A 21456-nucleotide genomic window follows, 5' to 3' on the forward strand; every position below is an offset into this window, starting at 1 on the left:
GATTCAAGGAAGGCAGGGAGTCTGTGAAGGATAATGAGAGGTGCAGAAGGAGTGAGGAAGTAAAAACACCAGAGTTGATTGGCCAAATAAAGAATTTCATGGATAAGGACAGTCGTGTCTAAAGAAACAATAAGTGCATCCTTTGATGTCAGTGTGGGAACTGTACACACAATTATTCGTGAGGAACTGAAGATGTGGAAGATTTGCGCAAAGTTTGTCCTATGGGTGCTTTGAAAAAAAGATCCTTGTCATAAACTAGTTGACACCAAGACAGTTCTTCACCCCCCCCCATAGTCCAGACCTTGTTTCCTGTGATTTTGGTTATTCCCTAAGCTCAAGGAAAACCTTAGAAGTTGTCATTATGACACAATTAAGGAAATGAAAGAGGCTATGGCAAGGGTCATTGGCACGTTCGCACAAGCGGACTTCCATGGAACCTTCTAGAAGTTATTAGAACAGTATAACAAGTGCATTGCAGCTGGAGGAGATTACTTTGAAGGGGGCTAGAGTTTCATGTGTGTATTATCAATAGAAATGCCCATATGAAAAAGTCTGGAAACTTATTTAAGGCATCTCGTACTTAAAAAAAAAGGTATTTATCATTTTAATCTTCATAGTTAAATGAATCTTTATAATAATGGAAATATAGTGTCTGTCTGTAAATTCAGGTCAATGACGATGCGTGGACGTAATTCACCTCTTTCTTTGTTTTTTTTTTTTTTTTTTTTTTTTTTTTACAGAGATCGGGTTTCTCTTTTCTTTGGGTTGAAAACTGACCTGGTTTTAATCTGGACGTTTTTCTCATACATCTTATACAAGTATATTCGTTTTTTTTGTTGTTTTTTTTTGTTCATTTATTAATTACTGGCCTGGGTGCCCAGCGTTGCTCGGGTGTTTGGAGTGTGTTAAGCAAAAAAAAAAAAAAAAAAAAAAAAGTGACGTCTTTGTTTTTGCGTCCATCACCAAACCGGAAGTGGCAAAGGCTAGTCAATCAAAAAGAGGGGATGACTTTTGAAAATATCGGCGAAAAAAGCGACCCCCTCTTTATAGAAAAGTGCCCAGTTGAAGGTGAAGGAATTAATGTTTTTAGCCAATTTTTTGATATTTGTTGTCCGAAGGGGCGAGCTTCAAAACGATACCAATTTCGTGAAAATCCTTCGCCTCTGTCGAAAGTTTTAGGCATACATATATACATTCAAACAGACAGGTGCGATTTATATTATAAATTATTATAATTATGGTTATCATTTTTGTTATTATCTATTGTTTTTTTTTTTGTAGGTTGTTCTCTGTGTAGCTTACTTGCCATGCACATCTTCAAAACTTACTACCTAGCTCCACTTACGCACAAGCACTAAGACCAGGCATATAAAATCAACAGAAGTTTCTTTGGTATGATATTGTTTTTTGATTTATGAAAGTTAAAAAAAAAAAAAAAATTTTTTTTTTACTCATTGTCAACCCAAACAACGCATATTTTCACTTGGAGGTAAAGGTCTACTATTTCGGGTCATGCCTAACAGGGAACTTAGGGGAGTTGAGCAGCGAGATGCCTGTTCACATTGTATTTAAACTCCTGCATGTTAATACAGTCAAAGAAGTAGGAAACATAGAGGGAATTCCAAAGTTGGGCAGTCTAAGGGAAGAAACTATTAGAGTAGAAGGCTTTCTGGCATCTCAGGACTTCAACAGTGAAGGGGTGGGGTTTTGCTGCTTGTCAGGTTAATAGAGAGTGCATATATCGAGGGGGCACAAATGAAAGGAGTTCATCAGAGCATATTCCATTCAAGTACTTGTAAAGCAGGCACAGGGATGAGACATTGTGGTGATGGGACAGAGGCTGGAGCTTGGCCGATAGTGTGTGACATATTCGATTTGAGACTCTTTTTTGAACGGAGATAAGAGATTAGAGGCAGATGCACCAGCTCAGATGCGGCAACAATTTCGCCTTTTGGCTAGGAGCAAAGTGTAGTATCTGTTCTGATACTAGACTTCACCTTTTCTGACCTCGATCAGTGGAAGAGAAATCCTTCTAGATCAAGGCAAATTTTTATTTTTGTCCCTATCCAGAGTGCCCCTTTTTGGGGGAAGCTGGATTTCCCCTACATTAAAAATGGACCTTGTGTCTAACTCTGCCCTCGTGGGGAGGCAAGCAAATAGGAACAATATTTTATTCATGGCCGAATTGTGGCTTTGCAAAGATGCAGGATCTTCTATTGAGGTGAGTAATTTTTTTTAACATGCTAGATGGAGCCCACCTTCTTTGCAGCAGCCTTAGCAATATCCTCAATGTATTCAAATTTAAGTTGTCTGTGAATGTTAGGCTGAGGAGTTTGAAAGATGGTAGGATGTTATTTATCAAGGCAGTCGGTGATAAAGGATTTTTGTAGTTGTTAACCTTACCAGACCGAGTTACAGATATACCGGTAATTTCCGAAAATGCTGTATACTGAGTTACTCCTAAACCGGTATTTTTCCGACCACGTGTTTTTGTGTTGTCAGGAGTTAAAAATAGCTTCCCAATCGCTGCTGGAGAACCTCTGTACTTTACAAGACACATTCAAACACTGTGTTTGGAACTGGTAGGAAACTACTGTTCTATAGCCGTTCACAGAGGACAACAAGAACCCTTAGCTCAATGCCTGAAGGTAGGCAACCACTTCCCTGAAATTCCCCCAGGCACCTCATCTGACAAAATTTGTGCTGTGTGCATGGAGAAACCCCTTGGATACAACAGACTGCACCCTGTAGCATCTTACAAAAACAGCCCCCAAAAGAAGGTGAAGATAAGGTTCTGGTGCACCCACTACAGAAAGTACCTGTGCATCAAGGAGAGCTCCACCTGTTGGGCGGACTGGCAGATGAAGGCTCAATACTGGTGGTAGATTAAAGGCAAAAAGTTACTAACGCGTTTACAATTTTTTTTCGCAATTTTACCCAGGAGGCACAGAGGCAAATTAGGTCCAGTAGCTCAGGTCTGATAGTGTTAAATGTGGTTTCATTATTTTTTCCGCATTGTTTCGACACCAATTTATTTTCATTTGCCTGTTAAATTAATGCGACGATTAATAAATGTTAAGAATCGAAAAAAAAAATCTGAATTTTTTGAGGCATCCGAATCAGTATCAGAAAAATTTGTGCCTTTTTTCCGATGCCAAAAACGATTCTTTTATTTGTTTGTTTAGAGCTTAATTCTTCATGGCTCATATTAATGAATGTTTATTGATTTTAAACTATCAGTAAAACTAACATTTATAGATCACTCCTACAAGTGTATTTTTATGTCTGCAGCTCCAGTATACTAAAAAAACACTAATATTTATTTGTTTGTTTTTTTTACTTCTTAGATTTAAACAATTAAACATCCTGTCTTATTCGCTGAAGAGCAATTTCATGTATTTATTTAATTACTAGCAGGGAGACCCGATGTTTCCCAGGATTGAATGATGATCAACGGATGTTTCACACTCCCATATTTTTATTGTCATCGAAATCGGTTACATCGTCCATTTTTCAATCAAATCGATTTATTGCCTGCTCTAGTTGGGGACCCATCGCAGTGCACAAGGAGAACGCTTCACATGTCTCTCCACAGTGACTTAGCCCACAATATATTGTAGTCTATATTGCACTGTAGAGAACCTACTGTTGATTTTATAAAATTATTTTTTATATATAATGACTTGAATTTAAGTTTAAAATGAAAAAGTCAAGTATCATGGTTCAGATGTGCTCTAAACAGAGAGTCATTTCAAACGCGTCCTGTCATATCAAAGAATTTGATGTTGATTTTATATGTCGGGCCTTTCTGCTTGTGCGGTAATAAAACGTCTCAAATGCACTTGTGATGTTAGGCTGTGGAAAGTGTTATCTTTGGTCAAAATCACCTGATTTTTCGTTATCAGATTTTTAACTTATTACTTATCAAAGACATTCCAATACAAAACCTATCTAAGAACACGACCAGATATATGAAGTAAATTTGTGTGAAACTTTATCAAAATCGGCTCTGCCGTTTTGGTGTGCATAGGAACAAACTCAGACACGCAAAGTTCTTTTTATATAATAGATAGATATTGTACATATTTAGGTGGCATTTTTTCATTTAAGCAAACATTAAAATAACAGAAATCGTCTGCTTAATTATACCTTTTAAAAAATTTTTAAAAACTTTTTCTGACAAATAATAAAAAACACACGTGTGTGTGTGTGTGTGTGTGTGTGCTTTAACAAAACATTCTCAGGTAGGAACATCTCAGGTGAGCGGTACGAAATCCTGCTTCGGAAGGAGGAGATCATGCATGGAAGGATGCACGTCATTCCAACAAAAGAAAGGGCTGGTGTGTCAAGCCAGCTCCTAGGTTGCCAAAATGATGTGAAGGCGAACCTCGGTGATATGAACATTAGACAGAGTAATACTCACATGTACAAGGGCTCAAATTAGGCTTCCCTTTGAATCGCCAATGCACTGAGTGGTCACTCAACCGCCGAGAGCAAAATCAAAAAATAATAATAGACCACCTTTGTGCAAAATCAGTCACCGACATTCCTAAACCAAAAATTAGCCAACATGACATCAATTATAGGCGACAGGTAACAAAATTACCCAGTTATCCAACGAGTTATGTCGGAGCATCGACTTCCGCTCATTGAAAAACGTGTGAATACTTGTGCGAACAATTTTTCACCCCCCCCCCAATAAAAAGAAGCAATATCGTCCAACGGGATATACAGTTCTATAAGCCACACTCATGATTGTTAGTCAATATGAAACTTGTGGATTATATATGTATTACCTGTATATTATACACACATACATACATACATACACACATATAGATGCATACAATTACATACATATATATATATATATATATATATATATATACATGCATACACATACATATATACATGCATACACACACATATATATATATATGCATATACATGCATACACATACATGCATATACACACACACACACATATATATATATATAGGCATGCACATATATATATATATAGTAAATAAATGACAAAAAACTATATTCCAAAATTCATGATGTTGACCATCTTATGATTTATTCCTTTAATTCAGTTGATATTTACAATTCTTGACAGTATCTGTTTCATAGCACATAATCACTTAATTATTATATCAATCAGTGAATCTGTTATGCCATTAACTTATCAGGAGAAATAGTAACAATCAATCCGTCAAAAGGAATCGGAGTGTAATTTCCTTTTAACGGATTGATTGTTGCTGCGGTCTCTACCAAATTACTCAGTTAATTTCTGGTCTAAATATTTGAAATTTTACATAAACGGTATTCAGAGATAGGGCAAACTTTTTAATCGGTTTGGGTCGAAAATTTGAGCTACGAAGGGGTCAAAGTTCAAAAGATTTGACCTTTGCAGTGTCTAGCAAACTACTCCACCAATTTTGGGTCTAAACATTTGAAATTTATATGTAATGGGTATTCAGACATGCAGTAAGCATTTTAATCAGTTTGGGGCGAAAATTTGTCTGCCAAAAAGTCAAAGTTGAAAGAGTTAACCTTTGCAGATTCTACCAAATTCCTCCACCAATTTTGGGTCTAAAGACTTGAAATTTTAGATGTAGATAACTTGGACATGGGTAAAACTTTGGATATTGATTTGAGACCAAAATAATAAATGTTAAGGGGTCAAAATTGGGGTCAAAGTTAAAAACATAACCTCTGCAGTCTCTACAAAATTACTCAGACAAATTTTGGTCTAAACATTTGAAATCTTACATAGTGTATTCACACGTAAGGCAAGTTTTGAACTGTACATAGGGCCCAAGCAAAGCCGGGCTGAACTGCTAGTATATATATATATTTAGAGAGTTATTTATGAATATATGCTTATTTTATGTATGTGTATGTATATATATATATATATATATATATATATATATATATATATATATATAAACATGCGATAACCACAACTTTTCACATAAGCCCAATGAATTCTCACAAGAATGAAACGCAGAACATTCTGTGTAGCTCAATAGCCATATATATTTTCATAACTTACTATATATATATATATATATATATATATATATATATATTGCAGTATATATAAATGAACTCATTTATAATTTTTCAAATTAACCGTTGGTGTAATCTTTAGAGAGGAAAGAGTCAACGGAGCATATCAACTGATAGGACCATTAGTGCAAGAATATAAAAAGGAGATATTGTAGAAATGTAAATAAGGATCTATTGTGCGAGGAAAATTCTCCCAGTGGCGGCGGATCAGTGAACGGGCGCATCTCACAGAGCATCGTTGTGATGAGGATGATCCCCATGGAGGGAGGCGTGTGACCCACACTGGTATCTTTGTATCAGTTAAAGCTTTCCTATCCCTAACACCTTAATCAGTGCCCCCTACTTATCGTAAATTTATTTTTAGAAAATGATGCTATTCAGTAAATGTGTCAGCCATCTCTTTTTCTCACACACACACACACACACACACACACACACACTATATATATATATATATATATATATATATATATATATACACACTAGTAGGCTGCCCGGCGTTGCTTGGTCGTAAAATACACATGAATATTAGATTTTAATTCAGACAAAAACTAAGACATGCGAGTATTACACTAGTTCACTTCTTGCAAAAAAAAAAAAAAAAAAAAATACACAAGCTGAGATCGAAACCAAAACCTAAAGACAATTAGTCAAGTATGATACATATTAAGCCAGCATGAGACGCTCTTCAAAAAGTGTTTTCAAACCGACTTATACTTAACATAAGGAATCTGTAATGGGAACCGTTCATGCATGCGTAATCGTGAAACAGTTGGCAAAGAGAAAATTCCGACGACTCTCACATATCAATTTTGACCCCTGAGAAGCCCCTTTTTTTGGATGAAATCCTATTAAAGTTTTCAATACATCTGAATAACCTATATACCAAATTTTAAGTCTGTAGATTAAAAATTCGTTGAGTATATAGGTTGAGAAGTGTCCTCACATGCTTTGAGTTCCTTTTTATCTAAAACCCCCAATTGATATATACCCTTATTAAATAAATGAATAAATCTATGTATATTACTATTTATATACTAGTGGGGGTACCCGGCTTTGCCTGGTTGTTTGGAGGTGTGTAAGGGGTGGGGTGCGGGGTAAAGTAAAGAATAAGCGAAGAAATAACCCTGTTTAAATATTAAAAAAAAAACGATGTTAAACTTTTTTTTAAAAATCGGCAAAACCAAAAAACAGCAAACAAACGAAAAAAAAAAAAAATCGGAAAAACAAAAAGCATAAATCAGGGGAAAAAAATGTTGGACATGTTCGGAAAAACAAAAACAAAAAAAACAAAAACACGGCGAACTCTCAGCAGAAAAAATATAGGAATCTACGATTATCAAGGAAGTGGAGAGATAATAGGCCTATAACACACCTCCGATATTGTGCTGCAGTTTGTACATTTGCATGAAATGTCTTGATTTTTAATCCTATTAAGGTCAAAATCAGAGGGGAAAAATGAGTTTATTTTATATATAAATATATATATATATATATATATATATATACAGTGCCGGCAAAAAGAAAGTTCGCACTAGAATATTTCAATTAAAAGTCAAAATTGAACAGGTAAAATTATAGAAGAATAAAAAACCCAATCAAATGTGGTATAGTTTGTTTAAACAGTTACATTAAATTTAGCTTAAATTTGCAGTTTTTGAAAAAACTACAAGTGCGAACTTTCTTTTTGCCACCTGTGTATATATATATTATATATATATATATATATATATTTATTTATATATTTTAGATGGATATAAGCAATAAATATTGCATTAGTTTTACATTTTACTGTTTTTTTTTTCTCGTTCAGGAGGTGGGTATGAGTTTTTTTTGGGGGGGACGACTCTATTAAACGGCATAGCTTAAAACAAAAATATGTTATAAACCTTGTTGCAATTATAAACAAACGAAGGAAATAAATAAAAATCCGGGTCAGCATTTTTTCTCTTTTTTAACAAAAGTTTTTATAACACGTTACTCTCGATACCACTTAAAATGTCTCTTGCTGCCACATGTCCATCTAGCCGAGCTCGCGTTTCTCCTTCATCTAGCCACAGCCTCAATTTTTTCGATGCGCACTTTTCTTCCCTGTCGAGCACGTGGTGTCCTTTCTCTTTTTCTTGTTGTGCGAAGTCGCGCACACTTTCTAATTTGCATATGCGCATTTTTCGCTGCTGCTTCTATTTTCCCACGAGCTCATATGCACTATATCACATACCTTGTTGCCTAAAATATATATTCCATAATTCATAATGATAAACTTTATTAGTTTAAGATTTTACCAAGTCCATCCATATTAATGATGCTCTATCGCACGTACCAATCCTTTTTTAATAATGTATAAAAAAAAGTGCCTATTTTTTTTTGTGTGTCATGTCAATTGGACTATTTCGTATAATAACATTGGCATTCAGAGTAATTAACTAAATTTCAGTTTTAGGATTGTCTTTGCTGTTTGAGACTAATGCAGAAACTCGGTTTATTTATTTACTAGCGGGGTGGGGTACAATCATGTTGAGACACTGGTTCTCACCAGATCACCAAAGTTAAGCAACGTTGAGCCTGGCCAGTACAAGATGGGTGACCATTTGGAAAGGCTAGGCGCTGTATGTACCTTCTGGGAAGGTTGGGCGTGGGGCCAGCACCCTCACCCCAAAATAAAAACATCTACAAAGTTGTGGATGGCCTATGCCACTCGAGGGGCCCAAGGCTATGGATGAATGGATACATATAAGTTCAGGTATATCTATATATTTATAAAAGTGAATGTGTGTGTGTGTCCGTCTGTGTGTACATTTCCCTACGCAATAACTGTCAATTTTCAGTCTACAGACTCAAAATTTGATATACAGGGTATTAAGATTTGGGAAAATCTTTGCAATCTGTTTTCGGGCAGAAATTGGGCTGTTAAGGGGTCAAAGTTCAACGATTTGACCCTTGAGAAATCTACCAAACTCCTCTGACAATTTTGGGTCTAAACACTTGAAATTTTAGATATAGGTTCCTTGGACATGGATCTAACTTAATAACTTGATTTGAGGCCAAAACATTAAATGTTAAAGGGTCATAATAGGGGTCAAAGTTAAAAAAATTGACATATTTTTTTTTTCTCAACATATATCTCCAAACACCCGGGCAACGCTGGGCTTAAATGCTAGTTGTTAATATAAATTAAAAACCACCATTTTTTTCAAAAGTGCTCGATACATGTCTAAAGCTTATAAATAAATAAAATTATATAAAAATTGTAAGGAATCTACCTTTCAATATTTCCATGTCTCGTCAGGAATCCAATTTGGATTGCTGACGAGACATGGAAATGTTGAAACATGAATTCCTTACAATGTTTACTAGCTAGACCAGGGGTTCAAGGCTATGGATGGATGGGGTGGAGTAAGGCGACCGACCTTGCCCGGTCCTAAAATACGCTTAAATATATTTTAATTCATACAGATTTCATATTTATTAATACAAAACCAATTCTCTATTGAATATTATATTGTACCTAATATATAGTACTGATTTCAAAAGTTAAAAAAAAAAATAATTTGGCTGGCATCAGCTAGAATCGAAACCAAAACACATTTAGCCATGCAGCCGCATTCTATATCATGTGAGCTATCGATAGATAATAAAGATTTAAAATTAAACCAATTCAAGCTATGAATGAACTTGCGCATGCGTAAAAGCAACAGAAAGACGTTGGCAAAGTGAAAATTAACATTTTTGCATTTCAACTTGTCAACATATTTCAGTACGCGTTATTCATCCATCCAACCAAAGATTTTACTCGTTATAAACCATCTTTTGTGTATGATTACTATTTCCTGTTAATTGTGACCAGTAGTTTAAAGAGTTTATCGGTTAAATATTTACACACAGACACACACACATATACATACACACATCTACCGTTTATATAGGTAATTATTTAGTAAATAGCTAAAAAAATATGGTATAATCACATTAACATACTGGTTCTCATTCGATATGTTAAGCAATGTTGAGTTTGGTTAGTACCAGATGGGTGACCGTTTGAGAATACCAGGTGCTGTATGTAGGAGAGCATAGACTGCTCCCTGCAAGAACTGCAACAACCTAACATTGTCATTTCCCCTAATGGGGATATAGATGCGACCAGATTCTGCTGGTGAATTCGATATTCCCTAGACACTTTCTTCTTCACCTAAAGTGAATGGCACTGGATAATACAGAGTGGAACGATAAAATTGTCACTCTAGAAAAGACAACATGATTCCATTTCCGTTTGATGAAAACCGTTTTTTTTTTGTAGACCATCTGCTAGTTGGTCAGTTGTGTACAAATCCCAAGAGTGAAAGGAGCCTTCTGTCATGTCTGAAAGTGGCACAATGTTCAATGAGCGAGATTGGAGATGAGCCACTGTACAACTCATGCTCTCTACCAATCCAAGTTATGACAACAGGACCATTGCCAGAACCCTCTAAATGCATCGCTGGATTGCCATGAATAACAGGTAAGTGCCCAGCATGATGAAAACAAAGTTTCCAGTCATGGTTATGGTCTATGGTTTGGTCTCAAGTGAGGACCACATCATGTCACCTCACATCTGCGAAGTCGGCTTGAAAGTCAACACCAAAGTGTACCTGGATGTGCTGAAGAGTGGTGATCCCCTGGTGCAATCAGGTGGCAGACCCTGGGTGTGGCAGCACAAGTCCAAAGAGACCCAGGCTTGGCTTCAGAAGGAGTGCTACGACTTTGTACCCTTCTCTCTCTGCCCCACCCCCTCCTCTCCTCTTTTCCCTATCTGAACCCGCTGAACTACTTCATTTGGTCATACGTTGAAAACATCACCAACATGACCTCCCACAACACCAAGGCCATCCTGATCGCCGCCATCTGCTGAGTATTCATGAACCTCCTGCTAGTGCTTGTGAAAAAGGCATGCTCCTAGTTCCGGACCCATATCGAAGTGGTGATGTAGGCTGAAGGCGGCTACATTGAATAGATGTCAGCTGTACTACATAATCAAGTTACCTGAATTGATTTTTTTAATAACAGTTTTAAAGCTGTAGTCTTGTTTTCTTTAGGGCGACACTTTTATCATTCCACCCTGTAAAGAAGAGTCTGCTTATTTGGCATATATTGTCATCGATAGTATACGTCCTACAATCTTAATATTTTACTTTGATTCTTCAGTTTCTGTTGCTAATAAGAGCGATAACCTCCATCAAGGCCCTCATCTCTGTGTTAAATGAAATCTACTGCTCACGAATACTGAATATATGTAAAAAGAAGCCAATTAACTTCCAGACCAATTATATATCTACTAGCAAGCCACCTGGTCGTAAAATATGCATAAATATTAATTTCATACAGAAACTGAGACGTGTGCATGCGAGTATTATGATTTTTCTAAACAGTTCACTTCTTGTAAATAATAATCAAAAATGATTGAAACTAAAACCCAAAGACAGTGAATCAAGTACAATAACCATTATGCCAGCGTGACTCGATCTTTAAAAAGTGTTTTCAAACCTACTTATTCTTAACATAAATAATCTGTCATGAATGATTCACGCATGTGCATTCGTAAAACACTTGGCAAACAGAGAAAAATCCCATGACTCTACACGCAGCAATTTTTCAATTTTGACCTCCTTAGCAACCCTTTTTCTGGATGAAAACCGATTAAAAACTTTTCCACGAGTCTGAATACTCTATAATCAAATTTCAAGTCTATGGATAAAAAATTCGTTCAGTATATAGCTTGTTGACCTTTACTCCTGATCTGAAATGGAACACATACATCAAATGTGTTGCCAGGGACGCTGGGAAAATGGTTGGATCTTTCTACCGCTCCAGAAGATATCTCACTACTGATGCAATATCTGTATAAAAGCCAAGTACGTCCAAGGATGGAGTACTGCTGCCACATCTGGGCAGGAGCTGCTAAAAACAGCCTATCCTGCCGTGACAGAGTACAAAATAGACTTTGTGGTTTAGTGGGGGGATGCCCTTTTCTCTTCCCTGCAACCTCTCTCCCACAGAAGATACCTTGCGAGCCTATCTTTGTTTTATCGTTATTTCCATGGCAGGTGCTCGTCTGAGCTCCAATCCCTCGTCCCCTCTTGCCAATCTTTCACAAGAAACACCCGTCTGGCTGAAACTACTGTCAAAAATTTTCCCCACTCCCTATCTGTGCCTAAATCAAAACGTAGATTCCATGAGCAAAGCTTCTTTCTTAGAACTGCACGCCAGTGGAACTCTCTGCCGCTTGCCTGCTTCCCACCTGACTACAACTTGGACGTCTTCAAGTCCAACATAAACAAATTCCTGACAAACTGCCCCCTTAAGTAAGACACTATCAAAACCCCCAATACTAATGACTACTACAATACTATCTCATTGATTACTGTACACGCAATAACCCTTATCCCTGAGTGGCCATCGGGCCTTGATAAGTGGTGACCCCCATGTAAAAAAAAAAAAAGAAGTGTCTTCACACGCACACATTCTCACTTTTATAGATATTTAGATTATATAGAAAAGGCTTATCTGTTTGGCATATATTGTCATCGATAGCATATGTCCTACAATCTCAGTATTTTATTTTGATAATTCAGCTTCTTTTGTTAGTAACGTGGCGTATGTGTTGCATCGTTGAGTGATAATTGGTTCATCACGAGATTAGTTCGTTTGAATTAAAGTTTTGGAGAATTTTTTTTTTTTTTTCATTTTTATCTTTTTTAAGAATAACATTTATTTAAAAAAAAATAGTTGCAATTTTCTTTTCTTTAACTTCAGAAATAAGACGAGATAAAATGATATAAAATTAAATAATGAACGAAAGTTCAGTCCAATTATTTCAAAATAACTATTTTAAGATGCAAAAAAAAAGTGGGTAATTCATTTTATTAGTTTTTGCGTCAAAAAACTATTAAAACGCATTTTTTCTTATTTTCGCAATGAAAAAAGTTATCACAACTTCCTTTTCGTTTGCCGTTTTTTTTTTTCCTTTTATTCAAATTCTTGTTAAATGAAAAAGATTTCGGTAAAAAATTGTCTGACAAAAGAAAACGCAAACAAAAGTAGTTTTTTGTTTTTTTTTTGCATTAAAAACTATTAAAACACATTTCGTCCCTAGATCCGCATTTCGAAATTTTAAAATCACCACGTGACATCAGCAGCACCAGTCGGATATGTTGACTAGTCAACCTACGAAAGCCCATATAGCCAAATAATAAGAAAAACATAAGAGAAAAAAGATTATATGATGGAACGCAAAAGGATATATTCAATCCCGGGCAACACCGGGGTTTCGTGCAACTTGTTTTGTTTTTTTTTTGCCTGGAGAAATGTATTACTATATTATATACTACTGCAACATTATACCTGTAACATTTAAAAAAATGTTTTTATCATTACTTTTCTTGCTAGGAGCAAAGTGTAGTTCCTGTCGTGATTCTAAACTTTATCTTGTCCGCCCTCCCTGATGATTGGGCCCTGTGCAGTTCCAAGAGGTCTACCCTCCCAGGCATTGCCTTCTCTCTTTGAGAAAATGATTTAGCTTATTGCTAATCGCCCGGGGTGCCCCTACCAGGGAATGCCGATGCGGCTGCCCGGGCACTTTTTGCAGATCGATTTTTTTTTTTAAAAACATGTTTTAAGCAAAAATAGAAGAGTCATTGTATTTTTATTAAAAAGAAATGTCTGTACCATAGACTCTATTGCTATATGGTACAAATGTCGGTGTAATCTAAATCTTTATGTTCCGAGTTATATCTCCTGTGTGTGAACTCTTCATCGTTTACTTTATAACATCCAAGAAAAATCCAATTTTACCCAATTTTCCGTCAAAATCATATTTATCTAAAAATAACTTTCTACTAGATGAATTTTCGTAATATTTTGGATATATTACTATTTTCGACATGACAATTAAATACGTAATATTGTTTTTGCTTAAAACGACACATATAAAAAATCGATCTGTCGATTATCTTAACAAGCCCCCCCCCACACACACACTTAAAAAAAAAAATTTTTTTTTAATCGTTCCTCTTAATCTTTACCGTATTTTATCTTGATCGTAAAAATACCGACCTACCTTATCAAGCGTAAAACAAATATTCCTCCGGGTCCGTCTGCGTCGAGGGTTTAACCGACCCTTTAAGGTCGGCGTGACGGAATCGGCGTCGCTGTCTTTGCGGTTTTCAACACCATCCGTCCCGTTTTCAAACTCTCGGTTACCCCCATCTTGGGTCGCCGGATCCCCCATCTTGAGAGGGGATGAGAAGCAGCGAGGAATCCGAGGTATCCGACGGTGCGTCACGGAGTAAAACACCGGCGCGCACACACGGACAAGAAGAAATATATTCGAGTTCTTTTCGCTTGCGCAACAACACTCGAATGAAAAAACAGATCCGACAACGCGTTGTTATTTGTTTTTATGTTATGTAGATATAAATATATATAGGTGCACATGTATATTTTTAGTACTTACAAATCCACGGGCGACTACTCGCTTAATTATAACTTGCATTTGGCTATCATTCTCGCATAAGATAGTAGAGGCGGGTTGAGGGGAGGGAATAAATAAAAAACAAAAAGGGATTTTTATTCTCTCTCTCTCTCTCTCTCTCTCTCTCTCTCTCTCTCTCTCTCTCTCTCTCTCTCTCTCTCTGTGTTTTAAGGGAGTTTTTTGTTGTCCTTTTCCGTTTTTTTTTAATTTCATTTATTTATTTATTTTCCGGCATATCAATTCTTTATGATAGAAGATTCTTTAGTTCTCTCCCACCGGCAAAAACTGTCACACCAGAGTCGGAAAGTGGGATTGAGAAGTCCCCCCCCCCTTCCATGAAGGAGGGGCAAGAAAAGTGCCTGGCCAGCCTCGTTGGCATTCCCAATAAGGGCGCCTCAAGCGATTAACAGTAAACTAACCCCCTTCTCAAAGAGAAGACAAAGCCTGGGAGAGTGAACCTCCTAGGACTGAACCAGCATTAAACTGCAACTAACAGGGATCAGGTCATTACAGGAATGGTGTAATCTCCGGGGATTTTCGGGCCCAGAACCGTATTAGCCGTCTAGGACGGAAACAATTATGGTTAAATCCTATATCAGTCACCTAAATTATTGAGAGTAAAATGAATTTCGGCTTTACTAAACGGAACACGGACAAAGTTTATGTTGTTGACGCATTATAGCTAAAACGACTATGTTGTATTCGCCTGGAAAGCAGCCCTGCGCTATCGCCTTTCACAAATGGGGAAATTCATGATAAGAAATTTTCTTCATATTAGATTCGTTTTAGATGCAAAGGGAGAACATAAAATTCTTTGCAGTGGTTGTAGATAGATTAAATTTTTTTTTTTTTTTTTTTTTTTGCTGCAAATGTTTTACAGGGAGGAACCAGATATTGGAGCTCGGTCGAGCATCTACCATGAAAATAATGACGGTTTGTTTTACAACCCACAAAGATTCGAAAAAATTGTCCAGAATTCAAATACGTAAATTGATAAATTTTGAGTTTGTATCACTATATGCACAGATTCGAAAAAGTTATCAAAAAAAAAAAAAAAAAAAAGAAGAAGTAAATGTTATCAAAGGCAAGATACGTTACTTTTCTACCAAACAGGCTAATTTTTTTGTGTGTTTTTATTTCATGTAAATTCGGCTCGAAAAACAGTGTTTACCGATGTATTTGAAAAATACAAATGGCGGCGGACTGTGTTGAACGTATTAAGTTTGGGAAAATGAGTTAAAACTATAAAAAATACTCTTAAAAACCCACCGAATGAATATATGTCAGCCTATGTCACGGTAACATATATTGAGCGAGTTCCTAACAATATTTTGATAACAATTACTTGATATATATTTGTTTTTTGACAACTTTTTCGAATGTATATGTTTAGTAAATGGTAGATGTTATCAAATCGATTTTGTACTCTGTCAAGGCAAGAAAGGCTTTGTTCTGAACTGCCCCCCCTCGATGTGGCAGCGATATTTTATCTTTTTGACGAATAAAAAAAAGGGGGGGGGGAGATGCTTCTACAGACTTGGGACGAGATTTTGTAGTCGATAAATGGAGTTTTCAGATAAAAAACAATGGTTTCCACTGATTTTTTTTTGTCAATTCTAATAAGTTATAATGGTAGCTTCTAAATTATGCAGTCGAAATTACCTGAATATTACTGAATTATTAAACAAAACTTTAATCGTGTTAGCAGGTGAAAAATTGCCGCCATCTTGTTTAAATCAAAACGGGAAATTACCTCCCTTTTGAACTCTCCTGTGCCTTACGATCGGTTTCATGAAATTCTATTGTTTATTTTTTATTTTTTTAATAAATAATTTTCTACCTTATCGATTTTCGTAATTTTTGGATATAATCATCTTAAAAAATATGAGGAATACGTAGATACCATTTGTTTTCATATGAGATTCAGTATTACAATTTCTGAAATTTCGTCCCAATAGTGTAGAAGCGCGCCCCCCCCAAAGTATTTAAACGTAATACGTAATACATTGTTTTTATTAACTTTTTTTTTTTTTTTTTTTTTTTTTACAAAGGCATCACCACATTATCAAGGCCCAGAGGCCACTCAAGGATAAGGGTTAAAGAGTGTACAGTAGAAATTGGTCAATATAGTAATCATTAGTAATGAAAATTTGGTAAATTTAATAACTTATATGGAGCGGCTCATCAAGAACTTATTTACTTTAGACTTGAACACAACCAAATTGTAGTCAGCCGGAAAGCAGGAAAACGGAAGACAATTCCACAGGCGTGCAGTTCTAAGAAAGAAGCTTTGTTCATGGAATCTACGTTTAGGTTTAGCCACAGATAAAGAGTGGGGGAAATTATTGATAGTGTTTACAGCTAGACGAGTGTTTCTTGTGAAAGTTTGGCGAGGGGGGACCAAAGATTGAAGCTCAGTTGAACACTTTCCATGAAAATAACGATACAGCAGAGACAAACTCGCAACATCTCTTCTGTGAGATAGAGGTTGCAAGGAGGAGAAAAGGACATCTCCTACGAGGCTACGAAGTCTATTTTGAACTCTATCAAGGCAGGACAAGTCCTTTCTAGCAGCTCCTGCCCAGATGTGGCAACAGTATTCCATCCTTGGACGTACCTGGCTCTTATATAGGTAGAGAATAGCATCAGCAGTGAGATATCTACTGGATCGATAGAAAGATCCCACCATTTTTCCAGCGGCCTTGGCAACAGATTTGATATACGTGTTCCATTTAAGATCAGGAGTAATGGTCAAGCCCAGAAGCTTGTCAAAACTTGAGGCCTCCTGAAGACGAGAGCCATTCATTTCAATTGATGACAAATGTGGATTAGAATGTTGATGATGTAAAGAGAGAAGCTTGGTTTTAGATGCATTAAAAGTAACCAGCCACTCCTTTCCCCATTGTACTACGTGCTCAAGATCAGAGGAGAGAGAATTGGAGAGAACTTGGTCGTTTACTGTCTTAGATGTGCTACCATAAATGGTAGTGTCGTCAGCATAAATGTCTACAAATGATGTAAGGATATGATTTGGAAGATCATTAATGTAGATCAGGAAAAGAGTTGGGCCCAGGATGGATCCCTGAGGGACACCGGCATTAATACTGTGAGCTTCTGATTTTTGCCCCTCAACTACTACTCTTATGAACCTATCAGAAAGAAATGATTTAATAATTGAGAAGACTTTTCCAGCTATACCATAGCTAGCGATCTTATGAAGTAAACCTTTATGCCATACCCTATCAAAGGCTTTAGATATGTCAAGAGCAATTGCTCTAGAAAGATTGCCACCGTCGAGAGATTTGCTAATCCTATGCGATATAACTGTAATGACATCTGCTGTAGATCTAGCAGAACGGAAACCATATTGAGTGTCACTAAGAAGGTTATTTTTGTTGAGATGTTTGATTACTTCTGTATTTAACACAGATTCTAGCAACTTACTCATGACGCACAGGAGACTTATTGGCCTGTACTGAGAGGGGGATGAGCGATCACCTGAATTCTTAAATACAGGGCATACTGATGAGGTTTTCCAGGGAGATGGGAAACTATTCTCCTTAAGACAACGTTTAAACAGTTTTGTAAGTATGGGCGCTAATTCAGGACGAAGTTTTTTGAGTATTATAATTGGAATACCATCAGGGCCAGTTGCTTTACTCGAATCAAGGTTTTTGATTAGCTTCGCAACATCACGTACAGATATACGTATATCACATAGCGTGTTTTCTGATACAGGAGGAAATATTGGGGGTTGGCGGTCTTGGTCGCAAAGGGTAGAATTTGCTGCAAAGTTCTTGACAAAGAGTTTGGCTTTGTCTGATGCTGACGAGATTACCTCAGGTCCATTGATAATAGTTGGGATGGAGCACACGCTTCTGTTCAGGATTCTGTTTGCTATTTGCCAAAACTGGTGGGAACCAAGCCGCTGCTCAGCTACTTTGGAGTTAACAGATTGAGCATACAACTCTCTTGCGTTCCTTATTACTTTCTTACAATGGTTGCTGGCAGTCCTGAAAACGGCTTTAGTTTCCATACATCTATTACGTTTGAAGCAGTGGAAAAAGTGATTTCTGTGCGCAATGGCAGCAGCACATTCTGGAGAGAACCATGGCTGGCTGTTAGGTTTTTTCTGAAACTTTTTAGAGGGTATGAAATGGTCAATACCTACAATTAACCATTCAGTTAGGTCTAATACTATAGAGGACACATCCTTTTTAAACATGGAATGCAGAGGTAGATCAGATATAAATGTACGGAAGCTATCCCAGTCAGCCTTAGTGTATCGATATACTGTACGATGAAGAGGTACATCTGGGGACTTATTACATTTCATTTTTATCTTAATTGATACAACAGAGTGGTCGGAAGATCCAAGAGGCGACAGAACAGAAACTGAACATAGTTCAGGGCAAGTTGTGAGAAAAAGGTCTAGTAGGCTCGCATACTGGCCATCATTATCGGGCACACGGGTAGGTTCCTGAACAATCTGAGTGAGGTCATAGGCAATGGAGAAATCATGACAGAACCTCCCCTCATCATCGGTCTTGTTTGAGTGGGTCAACCATTCAACGTTGTGAACATTGAAGTCTCCACATACGTGAATGTTAGCTGAAGGATAAGTAGAAAGGACTTGGTCAATTTTCTCAGATATGCTTTGAAAGATAGTAACTCCACTGTTGTGGGGGCGATAGAGAGTAAATATAAATGCAGTAGTGTGAGCTAAAGCAACCCGGAAGCACATATAGGGTAAGTTAGGATCTTCCCTGGAGATGTCCCTCCCACATGGAAAGCTATCTTTAATATAGGCACATATTCCATGCCCATGGCGATCTTGGGGGTCAGATTTAGAAGTTAAGTTAGAGTATCCTGAAATTGCAAACTCATCTAGGGAAATAGCCTGTCCAATGCCAGTTTCACTTAAAAATAAAAGGTCTGGTTTAGTCTCCTGTAATTGGGTTTCAACCTCTGGAAGGTTAGAACGAAGACCCCTGATGTTGGAGAAGGAGACATGGTAGTAGGGGTCTACGTTGGAAGTTGGGGAACCGGGTTTAATCGTGTATTTTTTCTTGAAACTTGTCATGATGAAATTTTGGAATTTGTGGACTAGGTCGACAGATTTACTTAGAGCAGGACAGAGAGGGGAAATTAAGAGAGAAAAAGAAACGAAGAATTTTTTTTTTTTTTTTTATTTGTAGTTAATGATAAGGTAAAGCCGTAACAATTACCCACTAGTATGGCATCGAGAGGCCCCACCAGAAGCTACTGCATAGTCCAGAATCCATTCACCAAATGGCAATACAGCAGCCCCAGTACTTTGCACCTGCTGATAGGACAGCCTCCTTAGTGGTTAATCCAAGGTTCGGGTCCCTGACTATCAGGCGGATAACGTCAGCCCAGACAAAACGTTTACCTCCAGCACCCTTACTAGTGACATGGCTACAAGGATAGACATAGAAACAGAAAATTTCCGCCATCTCAGCCAACTGTTCGCAACTTCAAAATAATCCTTATTTAATATTACTCCTCTCTCCATAAAATAAAAATGGTTTTAAACCATTTTTAAAAATTAATTTTAATTTTTGAAATCTTTTGAGATGAGGCTTCATAATTTGTGCATCCATTTTTTTTTTACGGACTTTTATCCCCATCTTCATAGTTGTTCTCCCACCACATTTCGGCCCATCTGGGAAGGAGCTGCTAGAAGCAGCTTATACTGCCTTGACAGAGTTCAAAATAGACTTCGTAATCTAGTGAGGGATGCCCTTTTTTTCTTTTCAAAACGTAGATCCCATGAATAAAGCTTCTTTCTAAGAACTGCACGCCTGTGGAACTCTCTTCCGTTTGCTTGTTTCCCTATTTGACTACAATTTGGTTGTCTTCAAGTCCAACATAAACAAATTCTTGATAAACCGTCCCCTTAAGTAATCCAATTTACCAAATTTTCACTACTAACGATTACTATATTAATCCCATTGATTACTGTACACTCAGTAGCCCTTATCCTCGAGTGGCCTCCGGACCTTGATAAGTGGTGACCCCTATGTAAAAAAATAATAAAAAGACGCGACAGGATAGGAAATGCTGAGTATTGTTATGTGGTGAGACAAAAACAACAATTATGGAAAACAGTAATTACTGGGGATACAGTTATGTTTGTTTGTTTGTTTTACACATATCAACCCTTTTCAGGTTATGTAATGCCGAATCCAGTGTTTTTTTTTTTAAAGTTTTTAATAATGTATAGATTTTTTTTTTTTTTAGTCAGTTTCAATTTAACCCATAGTTGGAACCCTAACAGGTACTACACTCCGGGTCGGAGTAGACCTGGGAACAATGGCAATTAAAGGGTGGCTCCACACTCCCCAAAGCCCGTAAGCTGAGGCCTCACGATCGGTGATAGTTTAAGGTCATATCCAGGACCGGATACGGTTATAAAACTCAGCATCCCTATCCCGTTGCGGTTAACCACCTGAAGAAGGCCAGAGGATGAATTAGTCGAAACGTGGTGAGACAACTGTGGAAGGTAGTAAATTCTGAAGATACATTTACAATCTTTATTACTCACTAAACATACTGCCTTTTCTTTTGTTATATATTTTTGTTCATTTCTTTCCCACTTTGTAACACTTGGGGGTCGACTATAGTATCAAATTTTTATCTCGGAATCAATAACATATTATTACATTATTACACAAGACAGTTACTTTGACGATGCAGCGATCCAGCATTATTATTGTAAAATCCCTTAATGCAGTTACCTTCCCTACTATCATTAAAACACACACACACACACACAATTCTTCTGGTTATTATTTGAGTAAAACTTGCAATTTACTTCGAAAGTAATTTTCATTACTAATAATTTTTAG

General features: G+C 36.9%; 1 protein-coding gene across 12 annotated transcripts in view; it reads right to left on the bottom strand.

The window, feature by feature from the left end:
- The window catches only part of LOC145261088 (septin-5-like), a 494396-nt gene that overhangs the window by 157588 nt on the left and 315352 nt on the right, over positions 1 to 21456 (bottom strand). For 2 of the 12 annotated variants that reach the window (XM_080119276.1, XM_080119268.1), the window contains exon 1: positions 14171 to 14519. The exons of 9 other annotated variants lie outside the window; for them this stretch is intronic. In XM_080119276.1, coding sequence (XP_079975402.1) covers positions 14171 to 14341 — 171 coding nt within the window. In that variant the 5' untranslated portion in view covers positions 14342 to 14519. Of the gene's footprint in view, positions 1 to 14170; positions 14630 to 21456 lie in introns of those variants that run through there. One more of the 12 variants, XM_080119266.1, reaches the window with a different exon arrangement.

The sequence above is a fragment of the Euprymna scolopes genome, chromosome 37, assembly GCF_053919585.1.
Source record: "Euprymna scolopes isolate OS-2025 chromosome 37, ASM5391958v1, whole genome shotgun sequence".
Lineage (NCBI taxonomy): Eukaryota > Metazoa > Mollusca > Cephalopoda > Sepiida > Sepiolidae > Euprymna > Euprymna scolopes.